We start from the raw sequence: 17,633 nt of genomic DNA on the forward strand, positions 1-17,633 counted from the left end.
GCCTCCCCTCCCAGAGCCAGGGATAGAACCCAGGAGTCCTGGCTCCCAGCCCCGGCCCCAGCCCCACTCCCACTCAAATCCACTGGTCCCCACTCCCCTCCCAGAGCCAGGGATAGAACCCAGGAGTCCTGGCTCCCAGCCCCGCCCCCACTCCCACTCAAATCCACTGGTCCCCACTCCCCTCCCAGAGCCAGGGATAGAACCCAGGAGTCCTGGCTCCCAGCCCCGCCCCCACTCAAACCCACTGGTCCCCACTCCCCTCCCAGAGCCAGGGATAGAACCCAGGAGTCCTGGCTCCCAGCCCCGCCCCCACTCAAACCCACTGGTCCCCACTCCCCTCCCAGAGCCAGGGATAGAACCCAGGAGTCCTGGCTCCCAGCCCCGCCCCCACTCAAACCCACTAGTCCCCACTCCCCTCCCAGAGCCAGGGATAGAACCCAGGAGCCTGCACCCCAACCCTCTATCCCAGCCCTGAGCCCCCGCCCACACCCTGAAACCCTCATCCCCGGCCCCACCCCAGAGCCTGCACCTCCCCCCCCGCACCCCAACCCTCTGCCCCAGCCCTAAGCCGCTTCCCACACCCCGAACCCCTCGGCCCCACCCCTGCTGCACATCACCTCCATATCGGGTGGGGCACATAACAAAATTCATTCCTCACATGGATGGGAAAAATCAAAGGGACCATTGCCTGAGTCCTGGCTCCAACCACCTCATGCAAACCTGCTAGACCCCACTCCCCTCCCAGGGCTGGGAATAGAACCCAGGAGTCCTGACTCCCAGACCCTTCTGCTCTAACCACTAGACCCCCCCCATCCTTCCCAGAGCTTGGGCTGGAACCCAGGAATTTCAGCTCCCAGTTCTCCCCTTCCTGCTCTAACAACTAGAGACACCCCCATCCTTGCTGAGCCAGAAACAGGAGGAGTTTGTAAGTATATTAGGAACAACGAGAATCCTAACAATAGCATTGATCCGTTACTAAATGGAAATGGTAGAATTCTCAGTAATAATGCAGCAAAGTGTGACGTTCTGAGTGATACAATATCTCATTGAAAGATGACAAGGCCAGAAAGAGTTAATTAACTCACAGACTGACCTGACCCATGGCCGAACTTTAGAGACAGGTTAGGAAGATCTGTAAATGAACAGAGCTTTGAAATGCAGCCGGCATTGTTAGAGGTAGAAGGGGAGATGTTTGCTCAGGGCTTGGGATGTAACAAACAAGTCTTGTCTATTGCTAGAGCTTTGATTCAAAAGATCAAAAAAAAAGAATATTAACATTTAGGAAGACACTTGAGTGAAATAGTTTTATTGTCTATGTGTCTCTTTGAAGGTTGTGGTAACCTGTATCTGAACTGTTAATGGATAAATTACCCTGGGCTAATTGCCAGGATGTTTAGGAGAAGGAGAGTTAAGCCTATTGTTTTCTCAGGCCAAAAGGCTGCAGGAAATGTATACAAATCCTGGGACACGATCCTGATTCATCTCAGATCTGCTTTGGGTTATCAAGAGGGGGAAGCCTTAAGCCACAAGGATTGAGATCCCCAGTCACTGACTGGAGCCACCCTGAATATGGACATTGGATTATAACCTCTGGACTATTTCTAAAAGGACTTTTGGCAACTACAAGCTCATCTCTGCTATGTATCTGAACCTCAAGAATTGAATTCAAGTCTGTCTGTATATTGATCTTTTAACCAACACTCTCTCTCTTTTCGTTTTTAATCAATTTTAGCTTAGTTAATAAGAATTGGCTGTAGCATGTATTTTGGGTAAGATCTAAGTTATAATTGGACCTGGGTGTTTGGCTGATCCTTTGGGATTGGAAGAACCTTTTCTTTGATATGACAAGATAAGATTTTCAGGAATCATCATCATATCTGACAGGTGTGTCTGGATGGAGGCCTGAGGCTGGGTACTTTAAGGGAACTGCGTTGTTTGGACTTCTGAGTAACCTGTATGGTAACAGAGAAGCTGTTTTGGGCTGGTTGGTAAATCTAAGTAGGGGAATATCCACCAGCTTTTGGGGTTTGGCTGCCCCGTTCTGTTTGCAGTTCACCCTAATTGAGTGATCTCAGCTGGCTCCCACAGGCAGCATCATCACAGGCAGAAGCGTTAAATAAATATTTCTGTTCTGTATTTTGGGAAAAAACTATGCTGTAGTCATGTCATAAGATAACTCTCTTTCCGTTCCACTAGCATCTCAGGAGGATGTTAAACAGCAGCTAATAAAGTCAGACATTTTTAAATCTGCAGTTCCAGATAACTTGCATCCAAGAGTTTTAAAAGGGCTGCCTGAGGAGCTTGTTTCCACTGGAGTCCGACAGGTACCTGTTCTTGGCCCTACACTATTTAACATTTTTATCAATGCCCTGGAAGAAAACATAAAATCATCACTGATAAAGTTTGCAGATGACACAAAAATTGGGGAGTGGTAAATCGCTAAGAGGACAGGTCACTGATACAGAGTGATAGATCACTTGGTAAACTGGGTGCTAGCAAACACTATGTGTTTTAATACGGCCAAATGTCAACATAGCCAACTAGGAACAAAGAATGCAGGCCACACGTACAGGATGGGGACTCTACCTTGGGAAGCAGAGACTCAAGATTTGGGCGGGGGGTGATAATCAGCTGAACATGAGTTCCCAGTGTGACGCTGGGGCAAAAGAGGTGACACGACCGCTGCTGGAATCCTGTGTCCAGTTCTGGTACCCACAGTTCAGGAAGGAGGTTGATAAATCGAAGAGGGGTCAGAGAAGAGCCATGAAAATGATTCAAGTGTTAGAAAACCTGCCTGACAGTGAGAATCAAGGAGCTCGAGCTATTTCTCTTACCAACGAGCAGGTTAAGGGGTGAGCTGGTCACAGCCTGCAAGGACCTTCATGGAGAACAAACATTTAATCCTGGGCTCCTCAGTCTAGCAGAGGAAGGTCTAAAGGATCCAGTGCTGGAAGTGGGAGCTAGACAAATTCGGACTGGAAGAAGGGGTAAGTTTGTAGCGGTGAGAGCAATTAACCCTTGGAACAATTCACCGGGGTCATGGTGGATCACTTAGAAAGCAAGGCTGGCTGTTGCTCTGTTCTACGATTACCATGGGGCAGGTCCCTGGCCTGGGTCACAGGAGGTCAGAGCAGCTGAGGACAACGGTCCCTTCCGGCCTTGGGATCTATGAACCTAGGATGAGGGGGGCAGTTGGGGCGAGGAAGGGCCAGGGCTAGGGGATGCGTCGTACATCACCAGCACCGGCCCTGATCCCCTCCAGCCTCCGGAACCCCCCATGCCAAGCAGAGCCTCATCGCCAACCCCGGGGTGACCCCACAGAAAGTACCCTGTGCAGCCACGTCCCGCTGCTATTCCTGAGAGCCCCTCCTCGCTTTGCCCACCCCCCGCGCCCGTGACGGTGGCCAACGCGGGCTGCAGCCCCTCCTCCTGGCTGGCTGAGCTGGCTACGCCCTGCTCCTCGCCATTCAGCGAGAAGGCGAGCGCGGGAGCCCAGATATAGCTCCTGGCTTCCATCTTCACAGAGCTGTGGTGCCAAGCGAGCCGCACCTCCCCCTCGCCAGCTGCTGCCTCCACCCCTCCGGCACGGCTCAGGCAGCTTAACAGCAACAACAACAAACCCAGCCGGGGGCTGTGCCAGGGCTCCCCGCAGGCACGGCAGCCCGGGGCTTGCCATGGGCACAGGGCAAGGTGCGGGGAGATGAGCCCAGCTCCGAGGGCCTGTCCCTGCCACAGCAGGGTAAGCGTGAGGAGACTCCAGCATCCTAAGGGTGCGGGCTGGCAGCGGGCCCTGCATGGTCCCAGAGGATGCTAGAGGGTGGCAAGGTCGCATCATTAGCGTTTGCCCTGGCACCACCGAGAAGGAGCCCGTCCAATGCCTAACTAGTGCTAGGCCGGGAGAGCCTGGCTCCGGGGCCCAAGGGGGCACGAACCAGCGTGGCCGAGCCCCTTGACTCGCTGCTGCCAGCCGGGCCCAGGCGCCGGGCTGCTGGTGACTAGGTGGGACGCTGCCCGGCACCGTGCTGGCGGGCTCCCTGCCAGCGCAGACAGATGGCTTTGAGTGCACAGGAGCCTGTGCAGCCAGCGGGGTGAGTGGGCTGGTTTCCACCCGCCAAGGGCAGAGCGGTGGCCACGGCCAGCGTGCACGTGGCTCGCAGGCTGATGCCAGCCCAGCGGTGCCTTGGCTGTAGCCCTGCGCCCCAGGGGCTGTAAGCCCAGCACCGGCACCATTCGACAGCACTCGTTGCCATGACAACAGGCAGCGATGGCACCTGCAGCCCGAGGGCAGGAGCAAGGATGGCTGAGGCCATGGCCAGAAAAAAGCCCCAGCTCCTGAGCCGCCTGCCCCCACCAGGGGAGGCCCCGGGGCCTCGCTGCTGCAGCTCAGAGCGGGAGGCATTGGGGAATCAAAACCCAAGGGCCATGGCTAAGTTCTTGGCTCCTGGAGCCGGGGTTGCTGGCTTGGCCGGGGCGGGGAATTATAGAGGCTCCACTCTCGGCAATGCAGGGTCCCCACCACAGCACAGCCCGGGCTCCTACCCCAGGCCCTGCTGCCCCCACCTGTGCTGCTCTGCCCAGGCACCAACGGGTGCCACCAGGGGGGTGGCATCACACAGCAGGCCCGGGCCTGCTGCATGGGCGAGCCGGGGTTCATTTAGCACCTGGCATCGCTGGGACAAGCCCCCTTTCAGGTCTCATTAAACCCATCAAAGACACACTGAGGCCTGAAGCCGAGAGTCTTTCAAAGAGCCTTGCCAGCAGCGCATCGCCCTGGAAACGCAAACACAGCGTCCCGGGGAGCCTCTCCCCACGTGGGCCCGGGGCTCCCTGCTCCTCGCCCTGGTGCAGGCCAGCTCTGCCGTCGCTCTGGGGGCAATGGCCCCACACTCGTGCCTCACGTGTGTCTCCGTTCCCACCGCCCCTCCCTTCTCGGTGCCACCTCCTGCCGACCGACCCATGCACAGTGACAGCACGGGGCTCCTCCCGGCGGTTACCCGGCTGCCACGGCCCGGGACTGTGCACAGAGCTGCGAGTGTACAGCGGGGGAGATGCTGCCGGGGTGGCACCAGTAACACTACAGCCCCCCAGGACTCAGGCTCTGGTGGTTTCTAATGTCTGAGCCCAGCAAGATGCCCCCAGCAAACCAAGTGCCAACACCCCATCAGCGGCAGGGTGCAGTGACGGGTGAGCGGACGATGTGCCACCCGTCTGGCTGGGACACGAGGCAGGGCTGGCCCTGCCCTCAGCCGGCTGAAGGGGTCCCAGACCCTCTGCCAGGGCTCAAGGAGCAGAACCTGTCAGCCCTGGCAGCCCTTAGTGGCAAATCTGCTTCCTCTCCAGAGAGGGTTAACCCTTTCCTGGACCCTGCAGGCAACTCCACTCCCTAGAACAGAGCCCAGGAGTCCTGGCTCCTTTCCCCTAACCCCAGTTGCAGCCTCCCCGCAGCGCTGCTGGGAGCTCAGGTCGTTATGCAAATGTCTGGTGTGTGTGTGTGTGTGGGGGGGAACAAAGCCCTGTGCTGCAGCGCACTGGGAGCCAAGTGGGGGATGGGCTTTGAAAATATAATTACTGGGGGTGGGCAGGAGCCGTGTCATTGTCTGAAACATCTGGGCTGCGGGGACTGGCGGCTGCAGGGGAGCCCGATCGCCCAGCCGGGCAGTAATTGCATGTGCCTTTATCTGTATTGTCTCTGCCCACTGGGCTCAGCTGCAGTGACTGCTTGCTCTTGGCCCCCGGCCAGCCAGCTCCCAGGGCCCAAGCCGTGCCCCAGTGCCCGCCCCTCACCCAGGCACAGCCCGTCCTCGCCAGCACAGCTCTCCCGCTGGAGCTGGGGCCTGATTAGCATGGCGCTGGGTACGCAGGGAGCGGCCGTCTGCCATTGCCACACACTGTGCCCGCAGCTCACAGACAGGAGAGTCCCCAGGGAAGTGACTGGTGGGTTGGAGATGCTCCCTCCGGTGCCATGTGGCATTATCTTCAGAGAGCCCCCGCCCCAGCTGCACATTGGGACCCAGCGTCCCGCAGAGTCCCAGGGGCTCGGATCTGCCATGGCTGGGCCTGTCTCAGGTTATTAACTGCGGCACCAACCAGGGATGGCTCCATCCCAAACGTACATCATCTCCCCACATGAGCAAGGGTTCCCCAAGTGCCGGGGCTGGGATCAGAGCGGGTTAAGGGGGGCTCCTTCTGGCGGATCTGCCATCACCTGGCCTGCGGATTCAGCAGCTGGTGCTCAGAGGAGCGACTGGCGGAGGAGCCCAGCCTTGCACAGCCAGCAGAAAAGTCCCCAGGCTCTTCAGCAGAAAAGGGATCTTTGACAAAATGGGAATTTTCACCAAAAAAATATCCACTTAAAAAAAATTGGGCAGATTTGTTTAAAAAAATGAAAATCTGAACCTTGAAGAAGTCTCAGCTTTTGGCAACTAGAAAACTTCAGGGGGTTCTTTTGATAAAAAAAAACAAAATTTCCACAAAAAACAAAAAACCCACCTGTGTTCAACTCAATTTTCTGCTGGGGAGAATTCAGCAGTTTGCCAGCAGCTGCTCCCTGGGGCTCTGGGGTGAGCGGGGGCCACCCTGCATGTGAGCACCTGCGACCCACGGGGTGCGCTCTGCACCTGCCCTTTCCCAAGCATGCCAGCCCCATAAGCAGCCCTGGGCCGTTTGCTCCCCTCCCAGCTGCTCCCTGGTACTTCCTCCCTCTCTGCTCCCTGGTACTTCCTCCCTCTGTGGCTGGCCTGGGACGGGCTAACACAAACCACAGCACAAATCAAACCAGACAGCCCCCTAGCCCAGCCGCCAGGCCGAGATGGGCTAACAAGCCACCTGTGGCTATTGGGAAACCACACCCAGAGACCCTCTGGGATAAACCTTAGGCTACTCTGCTCACCTGAGCAGTGCCTGCCTCCCCATCTACACCGCTAGCCAGCCCCAAGTCAGCTGGGCGTCCGGTGTCTGTGCTCTGCCTGGGGTGAGCTGCGGAGGCCTGGGAGAAAATGCAGCCCCGGGCTGGGCTTGGCTTTGTTCCAAATGGACCCTTGACAAAGCCCCATTCCCCACCCCATGTGGGCCGGGCCAGTGAGGCCAATGGTAACTGTCCCTGGTGCTGAGTCTGGGACAACCTGGCAACGCAGAGAAGAGGCAGCAAATCCCTCCAGTCCATCAAGACAACAAAAGACTCGGTGTGCTCTAACACAACACGTTCCGGCTGGACTCCTGAAATCCGGGCCGCGCTCCCCTCTGGCCCAACACAAACGATATTCAGTTTAATCCATACTTATATAATTCTGGACACCGTCATGGCTCCGCAGTGGGGGGCTCAGTGCTCTACGCCTCCCCAGTTATCTCCCCAGCGACTCTGGTTCCCTCCTGGGACAGTCTTTCAGGGAGAGGCCAGTGGCTCGCTCCCTGCACGGGCCTAAGGGGTTAGGGCGGTTTCATTAGCAAAAGCTGCCAGGGGGCCCCAGGAAATGCTAAATTAGTTTTCATTGATCTTTCTGGAAGTATTTAAATCACAATCCTCTTAGGGGGAAAATCCCCGCGTCTGCAATATGGCATTTTATTTTCAAAAAGCCACGCTTACTACACCTTCCCCTAGGGGGGCAGCATTTTAAACAGGCTGTATTGGGATTCCAGTGGGCGGTTCACCCGAGCCGGGCTCCGAACAGGCCAAGCTCTCAGGACAGGGGCAGGTGAGGTCTGCGGGGTTTGACACTTTCCACCAAGTGACAGGTCAGCAGGAAGATATAAAGACACTTTTCCCTTCTCCGGGCCGCACACAGATTGTGCACAACGTGGGTAGGAGTGAGTAGTGTGCCCGGAGAGAGATCCCGGCCCCCGCCTTCGCCGGGGGCTGTTACGCCAGTGTCTCCGCCTTAGACCTGCGGCGACAAATCTGTCACAGAGGCCATGATTTTACGAGACCACCATGACCCCTCGAGAAGTCCAATAATTCAGCCCCAGATGTGGGGCTCGGGTTTCAGCCCCTGGTGACGGAGCTTGGGCAAAAATAAACCCGTGATTTCTTGTTTATTGCCTGCGTCCTGTCCGTGACTTTTCATAAAAATACCCATGCCAAAATCGGAGCCTTATGGGCCCATCCTGCCCAGAGAGAGCAACCCGGCCGCCCTCACTGCTCCCCGGGGATGCTGTGGGGTGACACAAAATAGCCTCAGCGTTGGCCAGACACACCAAACCTTCTCACACCCCCAGGTGCCCCTTGGACGCAGCCCATCCCCCACGGCGGCAGAGGGGAACAGCGTTATTTGGAAATTACCAGTCATCTTTATAGTGGGGGCACAGGGGGTGCTGGGATGGGCTGGGGGTCAGCGTGGGGGGCCTGGCTGGGCAGGGGGGCAGCCCCCATGAGCTGGGGATCCTTGAGCAGTCTCCCAGAAGTAGCAGGAAGGGGACATGCCTGGCAGCTCCCTGGATCCCAGAGCACAGATGAAGACACCCCCTCCCCACCCCCCCGGGTCTGCGGGGACCCAGCGCAGGCACACACAGGGCCCCCCCTTAGCAGGGCCAGGGGCGGGGGGGGGAGGTCATTGCACTTGGCTCAACAATAGAAGATCAACCCCAGCCCTAGGATGGTGGGGGGCTCTGTGTGGCCAGGAATCCCTGCTACTGACCCTACCCCCCAGCTGCAGAAGTGGGTCACGCAGGGCAGCTGGCCTGGGGCTGAGGTCACGGATCCCTGGTATCGATACCTCCCCCCCCAGACACAGTTTTGCTACTACCCAGAACCCGGCCGGGCCCCGGGGCGCAGCCGGGGTCCCCAGCCCTGCCCGGCCCCGGGGTGCAGCCGGGTCCCCAGCCCTGCCCGGCCCCAGGGCGCAGCCGCCCCCCCAGCCCTGCCCGGCCCCGGGGCGCAGCCGCCCCCCAGCCCTGCCCGGCCCTGGGGTGCAGCCGGGTCCCCCAACCCTGCCCGGCCCCGGGCGCAGCCGCCCACCCCAGCCCTGCCCGGCCCCGGGCCCCGGCGGAGACTCACGGCTGCCATCGAAGCGCGTGGCGATGGTGTCCAGGAACGTGTTCTGCGGGGCCAGCAACCCTTCATCACCGGCATGGCCCGCTGCCCGCCCGCCCGGCCCGCGGGCTGCCAGCTCGGGCAGGGCTCCGGCGGCAGGTGCAGCCCGTGCGCCGCCCGCTCCGCCCCCCGCTAATCCCGGCCGGGCTGCTCGCCGCGGCCCCGCCCCGGGGGACCCTGCGGGCGGCAGCCGGGGGGGGCGGGCGAGGAGGGGAACCTGAGCCCAGGGACATTGCGGGGGGGGGAACCTGCACCCAGGGAAGGTGCGGGGACCCTGCAGGAGGCAGCCGGGGGCGGGGAGGGAAACCTGAGCCCAGGGATGTGCCGGGGGGGGCTGACCCAGGGACAGTGCGGGGGGGGGACCCTGCACCCAGGGACATTCCGGGGGACCCTGCACCCAGGGAGAGAGCTGAGGGGGGATGGCTCTGAACCCAGGGACTGTGCAGGTGGGAGGGGACCCTGACAGTGCGGGGGAGGGCTCTTCACCCAGGGACCATGTCGGGGGGGGGGCTCTGGGTCCCTGCCCCAGCCTGAAGCGGGTTTTCCTTTCCACTGCCCTGGCTGAGCTGACAGCAGCATGGAGCTGAGCGCCCTGCACCGGGTACATTCCCCCCCAGGCTGATGCTGCAGCGCGTTGGCTGGTGGCACTGAAATCTCAGCTCCGTGCCAGGGCTCCCTGCCAGCACCAGGTGCCACAGCCAGGGCGGGGAGGCCCAGGGCTTCAGAAACTGGTTCAAGCAGCCCAGCCTGGGGGGACGCTCAGGGCGGCTCAGCCTGGTCTGCCAAGAAGACTGGGCTCCCCCGGCCTTAGGTGGAGCAGGTGGCTGGGTGCAGAGCCTGGTCCTTGGAGAAGTCCCTGGCCCCCTGCCCTGGCCCGGCGTCTCCACGGGGAGTTCCAGGAGGGAGCAATCAAGGGAGTCACAGAGGAGCCAGGGGAGGCACGTAGGGTTTCCCGTCAAACCTTGAGCCCAGCAGCACCAGGGCCCAGGAAGGCACCACAGCAGAGGGTGCTGGGGTGGGTGTGGCAGAAGAGTCTGGCTGCAGTGGGATGGCCTAGAGGAAGGCTGGCCCCATGGGCAGCACAGGAGACCCAGGTTCAAGTCCTTGCTCTGCCACGGCGCTGGGGCCAGTCACATCATGGCCCTGTTCCTCAGCTCCCAGCAGTGCAAGGGAGCCTGAGTCCTGCCCTGCCCTGGGGAGCTGCAAGGCAGGGCTGTTGCAAGGATATTTTGTGCCCTAGGCGAAACCTCCACCCTGCTCCCCTCCCCGCAGAGCATCACTTCTTATCAACTTTCCAAACTGAATATTGCATCACGTGGCCTTGGTCATTAGAATTAACACACGTTCGGCTTGAACATTTATTTATTTATTTCATTATTTAGTCTACATATTTAATTAAAATAAATGGGCCTTGGGTTGCCTGCACGGGGCTGAGTCCCTCCTGCCCCCGCATGGATCTGGAAAGGGCTGAGTCCCTCCTGCCCCCCCATGGATCTGGAAAGGGCTGAGTCCCTCCTGCCCCCGCATGGATCTGGAAAGGGCTGAGTCCCTCCTGCCCCCCCATGGATCTGGAAAGGGCTGAGTCCCTCCTGCCCCCCCCCCGGATCTGGAAAGGGCTGAGTCCCTCCTGCCCCCCCATGGATCTGGAAAGGGCTGAGTCCCTCCTGTCCCCCCATGGATCTGGAAAGGGCTGAGTCCCTCCTGCCCCCTGCATGGATCTGGAAAGGGCTGTTTTGGGGATCAGAGCACAGACCTGGGAGTCGGGATCTGGCTTCTACTCTCCAGCCTGGCACCAACTCACGGGATGACGTCAGGCAAGTTACTTCCCTGTTCTGGGCTTCGGCACCCCCCAGCGCTGAGGTGTGACATGGTTCCTTGCTCCTGGGCTGGCCCGTGCAATGCAGGCGGGAGGGGGTGGCTGAAGGCCTGGCTTCCCCACAGCGGGGAGGTGAGGACAGAGTTCCAGCCTCCGGCATGACCCTCCTGGTTGCTTTACTCTGCCCCACGCCCCTTCCTCAGAGAGCTCTGGCCCCGGGCAGAGGCGTCAGTGTCATTCTGGGCCTGATTTTCAGAGCTGCTGAGCACCTGCGGTTCCCCCATTGTCTGTGGGAACTCCAGGGTTCTCAGTACTTTGAAACTCAGGGCAATTTATTTCGAATGCTGGGCCAGGACTGAGCCTGCAAAGGCAGGTCCGTACACACCCCTCAGTCCACAGCAGATCGCCCATCAGTAACAATACAAGCGATGAGGAGAATGATGAGGGTGGTTGGCCCAATGCTGGGAGTGGGGCAGATACGGCCCTAATGTGGTCACTAAACTTCTACCTAGTAAAAGTTACTGGTGCATCGGTGGGAGAACAAAAATCTCTTGGGTGCTGCAGCCTGCCCAGGGTTCAGCTGCACTTAACCTGAGTTGCTCACACACTTGCAGTGGTTGTGCACCAGGCAACTGGTCACCCATGTTACATGAAAATCTGGCTCTGACGGTGTCGTAATTAGACTTAAGAGTTACCGCCGCATTTCCTAGAGCTGTTGTCCCAGGCTGGCTGCAGACTCAGGCAGACAGAACTGTGTCGGCTAGACGCCCATCACCTTTGGAAGATTTTCCTTGTAGCCATAAGGGCTCGAGACAGCCGTGTTTCTTCGCTGAACACTTGCAGTGTGCTGCCCCTGAATCCCAGATTAATACCTTGTGTGGGCAGGTGCAAAGCTCAGGGCTTGAAGGCCTCTGGTCTGAGCCAGCACAGACCTAGGAGCCTCGATCTCCTGTGTTCAAAGCAGGACTCCGACATTGACTCCCCAGGTGACCTTGGGCAAGTCACGTCCCTGTTCGCTGCCTCAGTTTCCCCCAAATGGGGCTCTATTTGCCTGCTCCACAGGGCTGCAGGGATGGATGGGGATGAAGCCTTGGAAGGTGGCACATGGTGCGGACGGTTACGCTTTTGCCGCTCTTTAACCCTGTATCCTCTGGCAGGGCCATGCTCCACCCCCACAGGTGGACCAGTAGCCACGGTCGCCTCTTCCTTTCCCTCACCCCCGCCCCCGCCCCGCTCTGCATTGCTGTCAGTAGGGCCAGCTGCAGGCGGGCTGATGTCACCCGCTCTGATCTGCAGCCAGCAGCCCTTGGGCAGCGGTGGCTGCTGCGGCAGGGGGTCCAGGCCTGCCAGAGCCGGAGGGAGGGGGCCAGGGAGCAATGCGGCAGCCCGGGGAGGAGGCGGCTCCGGGCTGGCGGTGGGGGGTGTGGGCGGGCAGTGCTGTGGGGCGTGGTGGAGGGAGGTGATGGGGCCTGCGGTTGCAGAGGACACCTGCAGAAGTAGGTGCTAACGTGGTTGCGAGCGGCCTGTCCCTCTGCTGGGAGCAATAGAGTAAAAGAAATGGGGGGGGCACATCTTTTTGGCACCGCCAAATCTTGGTGCTCTGGGCAGCCGCCTAGTTCACCTGGTGGCTACACCGGCCCTGCTGCAGGGGGTGGAGCAGGCAGGGCAGGGGCGGGGAACCAGGGTCTCGCTAACTGTAAGGGGGGGGGGTTGCTTCCCCAGGCTCAAGAGCTGGGGGCTGCTCTTGTCCCCCCTGCCCAGGGCAGACTTGGGGCTGACCCTGGCTGTGAGTCCATGCGCAGCAGCAACCCAGCACAGCGGGGCCAGTTTATTTTCCGACACTGCCCTCTGGCTGCCAGCGCTGGGGGGCGGGAGCCGTTCAGACACCGGGCAATAGACTGGAGCATCTGCTGCATAAATCGGATGCTGCGAGCCGCAGCCCACGGGCCCGGGAACCCCAGCCACGGCCCTGCTGCCGGCTGGTGGGAGAACAGCCCCCCGGGTGCCTGCAGTGGGAACACGGGGGGCTCTGGGCTCAGGCCGGAGCCGTCCCAGCCAGGCCCGTGCAGCCAACTCACCCGCTCCCAGGCCAGCCTGGCCTTGCACAGCGTTCGGCCTGCCGGCCACGGGGGGCGATTCCCAGTGAGCGCAGCTCGTTGGCAAACCGGCTCCCAGGCTCCTTCGGTCTTTCTCGAGAGACCCTCCCCTTAGCCATGGGCTCCGGCAGCAGTCCCCCCTCCCCGCCGGCCCGGGGGAGCTGCCATGTGCTGAGCTCGCCCCACTCAGGGTGGTCCAGCACCTCCTCCCTTCTGCCCCAGCCCAGGCAGCGGGGCTCAAACCTGGGCCCCTCACACCCACATGACGGCAGCTGGCCGCTGGAGCCGCTGGCCGGCCCCCCGGGCACCCATCTCTCCCCCAGCCGCGGCGTCCCTGGGAGACAACATGCCAGGCAGACAGCTGTGCGCCTCAGGCTGGGGTTTATTTGTAAACGACCCGTGGTGCCCGCAGTCATTGAGAGTCCCCGTGGCTCCTCCCCGCCCCTCCCCGGCCCCTTCAGGAGAAGCACCTTGCAGCCCCCCCGCTCCGGCCCGTGGCGCTGTCCTTGTCCAGCTGGCCCCGGCACTCCCTGGTGCTGGTGGGCTCAGTGTTGGCGGCACACGTGGCTGGAGGCAGCAGGACGTCCATGCTGGGGGAGACGGCCCGGCCGGCTGAGGCTGGCTGCTCTGGCGCCGGCTCCGCCCGCTTGCCCATGGTGAGGATGCCGGCGGCGTGCTTGCCCGAGCCGTGCAGCAGGCGGTAGAGCTGGCTCTGGAAGGCCCGCGAGCCGCTCTGCCGCTTGCCCAGCGTGAGGATGCCGGCGGCGTGGTTGCCCAAGCCGTGCAGCAGGTCGTAGACACGGCAGGGGCAGGTCTTCTGGCGGCAGCAGGTGGGCACGCTCTGCCGGGCCGCAGCCAGGGAGCAGAGCAGTGCCAGGAGCAGGAGGCAGGAGGCCCTGTGGAGCTGCGGGCGCGAGAGGCAGGCATTAGTGCAGGGACGGGCTGGCACTGAGGGGGTTAAACCCGAGACACCCCAGCCCCCCTCTGCCCCAGGCTGCGGATCTCAGAGCCGAGCTGCCAGGCGGGCTCAGCCCAGGCGCCCATCTAGCTTGGCGTCCTGGCTCCGACAGCCCCAGCAAGACGCCCTGCAGTGCTGAGCTGCCCGGCTCCGGAAGCCCTGCCCCGACCCCACTAGTGACAGGTTGGCTGGTGCCCAGCAAGCAGCCCGTCCCTCGCAGACCCGGCCCCACCCTCTCCCAGCAAACCCCACTGCCCTGCCCCACTGTGAACCCTCAGCAAATGCTTCCCCTAAAGACCCAGCACGCCCCAGTCGCCCATAGCCACCCCGCAGCCGTAGCTAATCACACCGCACCACACCCCTCTGCCCTAGCTGGGCTGCAGCATTAGAACCCAGGAGTCCTGAGCACCTGCCCCGACCCCTTGCCCCCACCACCCTCCCAGAGCCAGGCCTAGCACCCAGGAGTCCTGCCTGGCACACGCCCTTTGCACAGGCCCTGGCAACCTGCTCCAAAATCCAAGCCAAAGGGACCAGACACACACTGTCCCCTGCCCCTCACCCCATGGCAACACTGCAGCCCCCGCCCCTTTCCATGCAGGAGAAACAGCCACGGCTGCAATTAGCGCTAATTGGCCCCCTGGCTGGCAGAGGGTGCGTCATGGAGACCAAGCTGCCCCCAGGGAGCCCTCCAGGGTGAGGCGGGGCTGGTGCAGGGGGGATGCTCACCCTGGTTTGTGCGTGGCCGGCGGGGTCAAATGTCACAGCTGCTGGGTCTCCCTTTAACACTGAGCGGGACTCGGTGCAACACCCACTGCTGAGCCAGCCCAGTGACCCCGTGCAACGCCCGTGCAATGCACCACGGTGCTGAGCCAGCCCAGTGACCCCGTGCAACGCCCGTGCAATGTACCACGGTGCTGAGCGGGCAGCAGTTCATGCAGCGGACGCAGGGCCACAGGTGCCAGGCCGGGCAGAGCCAGGCCCAGCGTGCAGGCCTAGGAGGTGGTTTCACCTCACAGCTCACCCAAGCAGGTCTTGGCCTCCCCAGTGTCCTACACGGCCCAGCAGGCCGGCTCCAGGGCTCGTGTGGCAGGGGAGGGGGCGTCTCGGTGGGTTCTGGGACCCCACTGGGATCAGGAGAGACACCGGGAAGGGACAAAGCAGACGCCATTTGCACCCCGGCCTGCGTCGCCTGAGGGCAGGACGGGCTGGGCTGGGCTCCTCCCCAGAGCTGCTCACCAGGGTAGGTGCATAGGGCGGGGAGACACGCAGCCTGGGGTTCAAGGCCACCATCGCGCCACCCCGTCACCGTGCTCTGCTCCCCCTCGTGCTGCGTGCCTGCCCCCTCCCCAACTATGCCCTTGCTGGTGCGAGACCTCCCTGCACTGCGGCCTCCCTTCTGCCCCGCCCAGCCCGGGCGGCCAGGCCCTGGCACCGTACCTTGGCGTTGGGCACCTCCATGGGTCCGAGGTGTCTGCGAGGACCTGAGCGAAGCTTTGGCATGACCCAGTGAGGAGCAGCGATGCCCTGAGCTGCTCTCCCTGGCAGCCCAGGCTTTTATAGGGCCGGGCTGCCCCGAAGCTCATTCCCAGTGGGGCTGGGGCTGCAGGACAGGCCAGGCTCCGGGAGACACGCGCCCATTGTTCCCCGTTGCTTGGAGACGGGCAAGGCCCGTTCCCTCATTTGTGGCTCCCCATTATGCGGCGGCCGGAGCCGAGCGGCTGGTGGTCGTGCGGGATGGAGACGGGCCGCGTAGCCTGGCGCTAATGAGCCTGTAACTTCCGAAGGAATCCGCCAGCCCGCACGGCACAAAGCTGCCGGAAGGTCAGCGGCGGGGGGGAGGGGGAGAGACCGGACCCCATTAGGCTAATTACCTGGCCCCAACAAAGGGTGCCCGGCAGCGGAGCCGCATCTGTCCCTGGTGCGTCAGAGGCGCTGGCGTGGCCGCACGTGGCCGTGGCACGGTGCACCGCCGAGCCCCCGGAGAGCCAGGCCCTGCAGGCGGAGACCGCGGGGGGAGAGTCCGCCCCCCAGGGACGCTGGAACATCTTTTCTGGGGGGCACTGGTGATGGAAACCCCAGATTTGGGTTATTACTTCTCCAAGCCAGGGGCAGCACCACTGCCCACTCCCCATTTCCAGCCCCAAAGGAGGCCCCTGCTCAGCCCTGGGGCCCTGTCAGTCCTCACCTGCCTGTGGGTCAGGCCCCGTGGCCTGGGAGAGGCCGCCACAGCTCAGGCCAAGAATCTCCACTGTCACCCTCAAGCTGGCATCTGTGCCCAGCCCTGGGCACCTTGCTGCAAGCTGGATGGCACTTGGGGAGCAGTGCAGGGGGTGCCCCCGGGGACAGGCTGCTCAGTCCCATGGCATGGGGCAAACCCTTTATCCCCCCTCTCCAGGCCTCCCCGCTGCATCCAGATGGGCCATGGCAGGGTGGGGGCTCCCCACAGCTCCTGCCTCAGCCAGGAGGGGTCACTACTGGGACACAAGGCCCCCTCCGCACCCACCCCTTGCACAGCTCCCCCAGCCCTGCCTGGCCACAGGCCACTGCTCAGTTGTGGCTGAGGTCACAGCTCAGGGGTGCAACACGCCGTTTTCACGTGGCACTAGGCCCAGCCCCCAGCTACTGACAGCGTCCCAGGCCGCATGGGCCCATAGGAGCCACCCAGAGCTGGTGGAAGCAATTTCCTTGGTGGGGCCTGGCCCTCCCTGGAGGCCAAGCTCTGCCCTGGCCTGGCCCCAGCTAACGGCAGGAAGATGAGCACGGGACGCACCTGCGTCCACTGGCCCTGAGCTGGCCCCACAGGCGGGGCTGCAGGGGGCTTTGGCTGGAGGTGTCCGGCTGACCCGGGGCCGTGGGGGGCGGCAGGGCTGGCTGGGAGTAGGGGCCCTGGCGTTGTGAGAAATGAGCGCTGCAGACATCCCCTGAGGGCCAATGACCCCTGCAGCAACTGGGGGGCGGGGTCCTCCATCCCAGGGCAGATGACGGGCAAATCGCCAAGGCCACAGGCCAGGGTTTTGCCAGCAAAGCAGCCCAGCTGGCAGGAGTCCCATCCACAGGCGGCACTGAGGGAGGGCACCTGGCACGGCGGCTTCTCTGAGCGGGCCGGAGAGCAGGGCCGGGAGCCCAGGCGGGGCCGAGTCCCAGCCGCGAATGGCTGCACCTTCCCTGGGCCTGGTGTCCGGACCCAGCCGCTGCCTCCTTCCTGGGCCCATTCAGGGACATCACACGGTCACCACAGGAGCAGCGTGTCCTCCCCCCGCGGGGATGGGGCACGTACAGCCTGTGCCCCAAGGCTGCCCCATGCCGGGCCCAGCCTGGCTCCAGGCGGCAAAGGGCCAGGCTTGCCCCGTGACCCCATGGAGCTGAGCTCCCCCAGACCCATCTCGGGCGTGCAGCCAGCCCCCGCCCTGCCCCGCTCAGAGCCCCACAGACAAACAGCAGCCGCTGCACCAGCTTGGGGTTTGCTCTTTATAACGCCGCAGCTTCCACCCTGCTCTGACCACACAGTGGGGGGCAGGGGGGCTGCTCCCAGCTCCTGCTGCCTGTGCAGAAACCCCACCCGGCCCAGTGCTGGTTTCCGGGGCTCTCGCTGGGCCGGGCAGCCCCCTATTGCCCTGTGACTCCACCCTGCCAGCAGGACCCTTGTAACGGCGCCTGACCCCCTGCCCAGCCCCATGGCCAGGCCCCTGCTCCAGGCTGCACTCACCAGCTCGGCCCTGGGCCCTGACCCCCAGGTGG

The 17,633-nt window shown here is 62.2% G+C and overlaps 2 protein-coding genes across 2 annotated transcripts in view; both read right to left on the reverse strand.

The window, feature by feature from the left end:
• Nucleotides 1-9,119, reverse strand: part of KCNH4 (potassium voltage-gated channel subfamily H member 4) — a 30,581-nt gene extending 21,462 nt beyond the window's left edge. The window contains exon 1 of the mRNA XM_039516273.1: nt 8,990-9,119. The gene's annotated coding sequence lies outside the window, so the exon portion shown is untranslated. The remainder of the gene's footprint in view (nt 1-8,989) is intronic.
• A 4,191-nt stretch (nt 9,120-13,310) lies between these two features.
• Nucleotides 13,311-17,606, reverse strand: HCRT (hypocretin neuropeptide precursor). Its single transcript, XM_039516916.1, has 2 exons — nt 15,333-17,606; nt 13,311-13,841 (listed from the first exon to the last, which is right to left on the reverse strand). Exons 1-2 carry the CDS (start codon nt 15,393-15,395, stop codon nt 13,395-13,397), a joined length of 510 nt encoding a protein of 169 aa, XP_039372850.1. The 5' UTR covers nt 15,396-17,606; the 3' UTR covers nt 13,311-13,394.
• Nucleotides 17,607-17,633: the final 27 nt, after the last annotated feature.

Source organism: Mauremys reevesii, linkage group 27, assembly GCF_016161935.1.
Source record: "Mauremys reevesii isolate NIE-2019 linkage group 27, ASM1616193v1, whole genome shotgun sequence".
Taxonomy (NCBI): Eukaryota; Metazoa; Chordata; order Testudines; family Geoemydidae; genus Mauremys; species Mauremys reevesii.

What these genes read in the sequence shown, in the direction of transcription:
- HCRT (XM_039516916.1), bottom strand. Translation starts at nt 15,395, where the DNA reads ATGCCAAAGCTTCGCTCAGGTCCTCGCAGACACCTCGGACCCATGGAG. An exon ending in TGGAGGTGCCCAACGCCAAG is followed by an intron (nt 13,842 to 15,332) that starts GTACGGTGCCAG and finishes TCGCGCCCGCAG; the next exon opens with CTCCACAGGGCCTCCTGCCT.